Source organism: Eulemur rufifrons, chromosome 29, assembly GCF_041146395.1.
Source record: "Eulemur rufifrons isolate Redbay chromosome 29, OSU_ERuf_1, whole genome shotgun sequence".
In the NCBI taxonomy this organism is placed as follows: domain Eukaryota; kingdom Metazoa; phylum Chordata; class Mammalia; order Primates; family Lemuridae; genus Eulemur; species Eulemur rufifrons.
Genome location: NC_091011.1, coordinates 98,392,471 through 98,400,684, shown reverse-complemented (window position 1 = coordinate 98,400,684; position 8,214 = coordinate 98,392,471). Strand labels below are relative to the sequence as shown.

The window sequence follows — 8,214 nt, the reverse complement described above, 5'->3', positions numbered from 1 at the left end:
GGGGCAGACGCGTCTCATCCATCCAGTCCTGTTGGCAGAGCTAGTGCAGCCGCGAAGGAAGGGTGCCCTGCTGGGCCTTCAGTGTCCCCCACCCTTGCAGGGATGCCCTCTCTGGCAGGCCAGGGAGGCCGTGGTGGGCCTTCCAGGCCAGGACCCCCAGAATCTCACCTAATGTCCGCCTGGCTAGGGAGGATTGTGTTCGCAGCTCCGCCTGAGCTCTGTGGGGACACAGCCAGAACTGAGGGGGCGGGGGTCCAAGGAGCAAGGACTTTCTTCATAAAAGGAGCTTTCCTCTTATGCACACTTAGGAAACCCACCTCCTGTGGGGGAGTCTAGCTGGGGCTCCACCAACCTTTGGTACCTGCAGGCCGTGTCCAAATCCAAGGCACGCAGAGCCGGGGGACCTGGGTGGAACCGAGCTGGCCCCAGGACTTCCAACGGGAGCATCACCTTCCCTGAAGGCCTGACTCTGGTCTCCACGCACCTCTGGCTAGTGCAGCAGTGGCTATCCATGAGTTAGGAGTTTCGAGTACATTCTGTTGAATTTTAAAATGTAAAAAACATAGGAGCAAAAAATAATAATAGAGAAGGAGAAAGGATCTCAGTGTTTCAAGGGCCTGAGGGCTCAGCCAGTTCAATCCCCTACTAGAGACAAAAAAGAAAACATTCTCCATGCCACTGTAAGTGTAGTGTCTGCTTGAATGCCCCGGGGGATGGGGAACTCATTACCCTACAAAGCTGTACATTGCCCCTTTTCAGTGTTATTTCAAAACATATTAAAAAGTGATTGATGTTACTATTATCTTTTTTTATTCAAATAACAGAATGGCCAATACAGTAATGTAAGTTGTGCTAATATTTTTTTTGTTTTGTTTTTAATCTATGCACCCTCAGAACTGTTCAGAAGTCGAGGGGACTGTGTGGTCTCCCCACCAGCGATCCGCTCTGCTCGGTACTGCTGGGACCAGTGAGGGCCGCCGAGCCCAGGCGGTGAGACGCCAGCGCCCACGCTCTCCTCTCCTCTCTCTCTCTCTCCTCTCTCTCTCTCTCTCACTCGCTCTCTTTCTTTCTCCCCCCTCCTCTCCTTTCTCCTTCTTTTTCTTCTTCTTTCTCTCTCTCCCCCCCCCCCCCCCCCCCCCCCCCCCCCCGTGTTCCCCCATCCCCGGAGCAGCCCAGCGGCCTAGCAGCCGGTGTCAAACAGAAAATGCCTAAAAGGTCGCCTCTGGCAACAGATGATCCTCGCCAGTCTCTGAGTTTCTTTTACTGGGAGAAGAGAAACTTTTTGCTTACAGGCCAAAAAAGCTTGGAAATGCAGCAATTGGCCACGTGGGCTGACGCGCTCAAAGACCCCAACAATTCCCAGCCCAGGGGGCTCGGTCAGCAGGAGAAGCCCTTCCCCCACCCACAATCCTGCCGAAGACTTTTTACAAGGCCCTTGGGGGGGCGGGGGGAGTGCTGGGCGTTAAAAACAACAAAAGGTAAATAAAAACGCCACTTTAAAAAGGAGAGCCTCTTTGTCGCACGATGAGTACGAAGTTCTTCCCCAAGTTAGAAAGCCCGGCGGCCCAGCGCGCATGAGCAGAGCCAGGGAGCGGCGAGAGGGAGTGAGACCTGTTGAACTTTCCAAGTTTAAAAAAATTTAGTCAATGGAATAGCACTATATTTTTGGACACTTCCTTCTGGTAAAAAAAAAAAAAATATGGACTTAAATTATTTTAGTTGGTCCGTGCTCACATGCGAGGTATCCAAACTGTCTTTACAAAATAATAATACCAATCTGCCTCTTGCTGCAAAGGCAGGTACTGGCACCTGGTCCCACACAGGGCAAAGGCCCACACCTGGGCCTGGGGAAGGTGCGTCCCCGGGGGAGGTTCCGCTGGACTCAGAAACACGCTTAGAAAAACTAGTCATTCCACCTTAGACCTCCAATATTTTATAATAAAGAGGTGGTTTTGTTTTTTATTTAATGTAACTTTCAAGAATTTAAACACACAAAAATGCAGGGGTGGGGAAATGTTCACAATTTTGATAACCACAGTTGTAAATAGGAACATTCATTCATTTCTCATAAGATAAATATTTGATATTGGAACTGTAAAATGCACGTTTTATAAACAAAAAACCAACTTTTCTTCCTGCTAAAAAGGCATGTCATTTCATTGAGTTTCCTAAGCAGCAGATGGTTATTCACAGACTTTTAAATTACAACTTTTGTTTTTATAGTTTCCTTTTTAAAAATGTTTATACTAGTATGTACAAAGTAAAACTACTATCGCAGTGAAATAAAGAGGTTTAAGGCAAAGAGAGAAGTTCACCCTCAGTCCTCAGGGAGACAGCCTTGACTCCCAGCTCGGCCATGGGCACCCCCCCGGGCTGCCCTGGCCACAGATGGACATTTGGACACGTCTTTCCTGTACACTAAACAGAAGACAGTGGGGAGTTATATATAGATAATGTGTTTGTTTTTATATATATGTACTTGGTGGGGAATATATTGGATATATTTAATTTACACTGTACCACACCTTCAAAAAATAAAATGTATATTTAAAAAAACAAGAAAAGACAAAAAGTGATAAGAAATGAGTATTTACACATTTTCTTCCTTCCTTTAGATTCTGGAGGATTCTGAGTTCCTTTCAAAGTCAAGGTAGCCACGTGTTCCAGAGCTGTGGACCCATACACGCCTGATCATGTGTGCCTGCGCATACACGCATACATACGTATGCACACACACACATACATATATTAAGCTTGGAAGAATGCTCTCTATAGCAGAGGCGGCCACTCCAAAAAAAATTAAAAAAAAAAAAGAAATAAAAGAAAAAGAAAAAATAGGGAAGAAAAAGAAAAGGAAAGTCAGACGATGGCAGGAGCCCTCCGCCCGCCCAGAGGCGGCAGAACTTGGTCCCATTCGGGGGCCCTGGCTGGCGCCCGGGGTGGCTGAGGGAGCAGCGGGAAATTCCGGGTCAGGCCAGGGAGAGGAGGGTCGCTCCGCTGCTGGCGGCTGCAGGCCACAAGCCCCGGCCCCTGGGCCCCCGAGCCCGAGCCCGGCCGCGTGCAGAGGCAGTGCCGGGGGCGGGAGGGTGGCGCGGGCGGCTCAGGCTGGACTGGGGACGGAGACACCGACGCGGACAGACGGACGCACTCACGCAAGCGCGGGCCGGCCTCGGCGAGGAGGAGGGGGAGGAGGGGGGCGAGGAGGAGGAGGAGGGTGGGGAGGAAGAGGAGGAGGCGGAGGAAGCAAGGCGGCAGCAGGGCGAGAGGAGGAAGCAGGGTGAGGCCGCAGCCCGGCCGGGCGAGCGTGGGGTCGGCTTCCCGGGCAGGCCCGGGTCTTCCTACGGCCCAGCCCGGAACTGGTCCAAGGACCCTGGGGGTCCCCTCTCCCCGCCAGGTCCCCCACGCTCCCGAAGGCCTGGACGTCGCGGGCCCATGCTCTGGGGGGCCCAGGCTGGCCGAGTCTTGGGGGGTGGGGGCCTCCTGTCCTCACCAAGCCAACACAAACAAAGTGGCAGAACTCATAGACCAAATAGGAGCTATTTATTCGGTTCACAGTCGTGTGAAATGCAGCAATAAAAATCTTTGGACTTCAGCAAGTTGTCTTAATTTTTTTTCTTTTGAAATAATAAAAAAAAAGTGTCCGATGTCCTATAATGGCGCTTAGGGGATTAAAAAAGATGAAACCCTAAGCAGCCCACTTTGAAAAAAAGAAAAATCATAAAATTAGCATAATCTTATAAACACAAAAAACTCAAAAAATATTTTATAGTCAGATTTTTGGATTTTATACCACCTGTAAATTATATATACATAGAATATTGCAGAACCATAGCTAATACACGATATTTTCACTATTAATGCTGGTATAATCTTTATACACTGGCCCTTTAGTATGATTTTAAATTATTGCATTGTTCAGCGCGGCTGAGACGGGACTCGCACCCACCCGCTGCCCTACTCGCTGTCCGACTTGCCCTCCTTGGCGGTGGTGGAGTGGTTGTACAGGCCCTGCGCCATGAGGTGCACGGCCAGCGTGTTCTTGTTGCCCGTGGCCTTCTTGATCTTGGCGCGCTTGTTCTGGAACCAGATCTTGATCTGCGACTCGTTGAGGCTGAGCTCCTGCGCCAGGCTCTGGCGCCGCTGCTCCGTCAGGTACCTGTTGGTCTGGAACTCGGCCTTGAGCCTCTGCAGCTGCTCCGCGGTGAAGGCCGTGCGAGGCCGCTTGTCCTCTTTGTTCGGGTTCTTCTTCTTTGGTTTGCGAGACCTGGGACCTGAGGGACATGGTGGACAGAGAGTGCTCAGGTCACCATGGCTGAGAGGCCCATCTCCTCACCCAGAGGTGAGTCGCCCAACAGGCTCTGGAAGGAAGCAGGGACTCCGAGAGGGAAGTGACTGTCCCAAGGACACCCAAGGCTGAACCGGTGGGAAGTGGGGATGGCCCTGGCACGGGGTGTGGGCTCCCACTGACCTTCACGCCCTGGGCCAGGGAAGCCTGGGCACAGGGTAGGAATGGGGTAAAGAAGCAGGCTTAGGGGGGAGGTCTCTCACAAATGAAGGGGCTCCAGATAAAAGCAAAACCCTGGATAAAAGCAAAAACCCAAAACTTTCTGGCCTGTTCTTTTCTAGCCCTTTCTGAGGCCTTGTCCAGGAATAAAAATGGGGTAGGTGCTGGGAGAGAAGATTGGGGAAGGGGGCAGGGCAGTCAGAAGTAGGAACCCTGGAGGCTGTGATGGGAACCCCACATGGGACACCCCACAGGGTGCCAAGGGCTGTGGGAGCCATGGGCAGGTGCCCCAAGAACAGGAGGGGCCCAGAGCATCTGCCTCCACCCTAGTCCCCTTCTGACTCCCACCACTGGTTCTGTGGGCCCAAGTTCATTGTTTTCTTTAAGGATGGGATGGAGCACGTCCATGCTTCCAGGGCAGGGAAGGAGCACGGAGCCACTGCAGCTCCTTCTTCCCCCACTGGAAGCCCCCCAGTGTCCCTGTCCAGGGAAGAGGGCCTGGCTCTGCGTGGGTGCTGACAGTGGTGACCTGCCCCCCTCACTCCCAGACCTGGGGCTGCTGCCCTGGAGGCAGCAGGGTGGCCCAGCTGACCTTGGGCAGGTCCATACCTCCGACCTCCCCACGAGGGATCCACACTGTGACCCACACCCCAACCTCTCCCCATGGAGCCACCCGTGTTGGGCAGGAGGGTGATAAGGCTGCTAGGACCTGGGACCCTAGGAGCCTGGGAAAAGGGCAGAGCACAGAGGGGGTAAGAAGGGGATTAGGCGGGTTTCTTCCTGCGGTCCCCTGTGAAGGAAGGGGCAGCCGGCCGCTGGTGGGGAGTGGTGGCCTCGGGTCTGGTTTTTTTCACCTGTGAGGTGTAGCACCCACCCCGACTTCATTGGAGGCCCCAGGAGAGGCTGGAGAAGGCAGAACCCCTGGCTCCAGCCTCAGGGGAGTGGGAGATGGCTGGGAGAAGGTGAGGGCTGCACCCCAGCCGGCCGGGAGGGTGGGAGGGCAGCCCCAGCGATGTGCTTTCTGGGAAGCCAACCCGGAAGGGGGCTGTGGGCACAAGAGAGGGGCGCCAAGGGCAGTTGGGCTCACACTCCCGGCCTTTTTGTTTCAAAAGCACACCCACGTGCACACTCACCCCCACGCTCACACAGTCACTGCCCGGCTCACGCTGGCCGGGCGTGCCCGTGGTGGGCCCACTTCGGTGTGGCGGCGTGGATCCGGCCGGCCAGACCGCGGAGGGCAAGGAGGCGGCGGCGGAGAGGCCCGCACCTGCTGGGACGGCCCCAGCCTCCCGGTCGGGTCCCGGAGCCGCTCCTCCCCACCCCCTTCCTCCTCCCAGGCGCCTGTTCTTGGGGCTCCAGTCAGTGCACACACAAATCAGCCCTCAAAAAGACACCGTTTCTCAGAAAGAAATATCCCTAAAATAAATTTTTGTTCCTTTTCAAAAGGCAAACAAAAGTCTTGGGAACAGAATCAAACCTCTACCTCTGCAAGGAAACTCTCTGCGCCCCTTCTTTCTTGAGCGTCCAGGAACGCAACCGTCAGCGTTACCTCCGGGGCTATTTTTAAGCCCGGGAAGACCGCGACTGGGCCGGCCGGGCTGCCGGCTCTCGGGCTGGGGCCTGGCGGGCCGGGACTGGCGCGGCGCTGCACAAAGCCCAGGCCGAGGCATTGTGAGCCTATATGTTAATTAAATATTAACAAAGGAGGGAGATGAGAACAATGGAGCAAATTTCAGATCTAGCTGGAGAAATCGGAATTTCATGAGAATCATGCACACACTTTTCTGCAGGAAGGCGGCGAGGGGTGGCCAGTCCTGCAGTGATCTGGGTAAACGACCCCGGCAAAACAGTTGAGGGTTGGGGAGGAGGGGGTCCGCTGTCAGCTCAGGACAAACGCAGCCCACTCCTAATGGCGGTTCCCGCAGACCCGAAACTAATGCCGTTGACGATTTCTACAAAGACATGAACTTAGCTTTTTAAAATCCCAGACCTAGGAAATAATACGCCCACTACTGCACACCCCTCTGAAACCTTCTCCTTTCCTCTCCCTAGCCCCCAGAACACCTCTCCAGAAGGTCCTTTCTGTTCGAGGGGACCGCAGGTGCCCGGCGGGGCGGCCTCTCTGGTCCCAGCCGCTCGCAGAAGGTGCCGAGCTTCGCGGCGGCCGGCAAATAAAGTCCCGCAAGGGGAAAACGGCGCCTGTTTTGTCCTTTCCCTGAGTCTCCCTGCGCCTCCGGTCAGCCCAGGCCGTAGGGGCAGAAGCGATGGCCCTTGGCCCTTTCTTCCCCACTACCTCTGGGATGACTGGATCATAGCAGGAGTCTGGGGTTTCAGGGTGGGCCGGCTGCGGGTCCCGGCCTGGTTTGAGTTGAAAGATGGGGGGACGGGGTGGAGAGATGGGCTTCTCGGCCTGTCTTCCAGCCAGCCCCGTTCCCACCAAATAAACTGCAGTTGGGGTGAGGCGGGCTAAGGGGCAGCAAAGGAGAGAGAGAGAAAAAGAGAGAGAGAGAAAGAGAGAGAGAGAGAGAGAAGACAGAAGAGGCCTTGTCCCTTCTGCTGTCCTAAGGAAGTCTGTACTCCCCAGCGAATCCATCCTGCCCCTCGACTCCTGCCGCTGCCCGGGCCAGCGCCGGCTGTACACAATGTCCAGTGTCGTATGAGTCTTTGTGTGTGTGTGTGTGGGGGGGTTGTGATGTCTTCTTCCTCCCGGTAAGTTCCCGCGTCACAGCGGTCCCCCCAGCTCCGCGGGCCTCCCCCCGGCAAGCCGGGACGCATAGTCCCCACGGGCTCACCTGAAGAAGGCCGGTCCGAGTAGCGCGTACAGTACACCCAGGCCGGCCAGAGCATGGGCTGCGCGCCCAGGTTGGCGCTGGCCTGCGAGCTGTCTGAGTCCGAGCTCACCGACAGGTCGCCGCCGCCCAAGCCGCGGGCCTTGAGCGCCCCGTCCAGGGGGGCTCCGGGGTCGCTGCCTTTCTTGGCGCCACCGTGCAGCGAGAGCGCCTTGGACCCTCCTTCCCCGTCGCCAGAAGAGTCGCCGCCACCCGCGGGTAGCTGCACGCCCGCGCCAGGCGCACAGGGTGGGTTCTGCCGGGGTTCCCGGGCGCCCGACCCCAAGAGCTGCTGCTCCGCGCATCCCGCGCCGCCACCTCCCTCGGCACTGCTTGCGCCGCCTTCGCCGCCTCCTCTTCCTCCTCCCGCGCCCGCACAGCACGTCCCCGCGTCCTTTCGCCGGCCAAACTCAGGCCGCAGGATGTTGTCGATGAAGAAGTTAGTGATGCGGTGCGGGTGCTGGTGGTTGCCTGGCGCCTGCAGGACAGCGGGCAGCATCAGAGCCCGCCGGCGCCCTGTGTCCGCGTCGCCGGGGCTGCCGCCGCCGGCGCCTGAGCCGCCACTGGGGCTGGATTCAGGCTGCCGCTGTCCCTCCACCGCCGCCGCTTCGCTGGGCTTGGGGTCATTCTCCTCCATGCTGTTCAGAGCAAATCCCAAATTGGTTCTCCGGGTATCCCCCTCCAAACCAGCCTTCTGCCCAGCCGCGGCGCACGCGGAGATCCCCGCGCTCGAACCCCACCGAGTCTTCCGAGGACGTGCGCGGCGGTCGCGGCCAGGGTTGGAGTCCTACAAGTCGCCCGCCGCGCTCGGAGTGGAGCCACGTTCGAATCCACGAGTTGTGCTAAAAAAAAATACCAAGAGTTGCTCCTCTCGCGCGGACG

At 56.4% G+C, this 8,214-nt stretch overlaps 1 protein-coding gene across 1 annotated transcript; it reads right to left on the bottom strand.

Moving 5' to 3' along the window:
* Positions 1-3,954: 3,954 nt before the first annotated feature.
* EN2 (engrailed homeobox 2) lies at positions 3,955-7,969 on the bottom strand. The gene is made up of 2 exons (XM_069462622.1): positions 7,297-7,969; positions 3,955-4,271 (listed from the first exon to the last, which is right to left on the bottom strand). The coding sequence occupies exons 1-2, from the start codon at positions 7,967-7,969 to the stop codon at positions 3,955-3,957; spliced, it is 990 nt and encodes a 329-aa protein (XP_069318723.1).
* Positions 7,970-8,214: the final 245 nt, after the last annotated feature.

Bases quoted from the DNA above. Each gene is read 5' to 3' on its own strand.
- EN2 (XM_069462622.1), bottom strand. From the start codon at position 7,969: ATGGAGGAGAATGACCCCAAGCCCAGCGAAGCGGCGGCGGTGGAGGGA. The intron at 4,272-7,296 runs GTGAGCCCGTGG...CATGTCCCTCAG, and splicing joins CTCGGACCGGCCTTCTTCAG to GTCCCAGGTCTCGCAAACCA.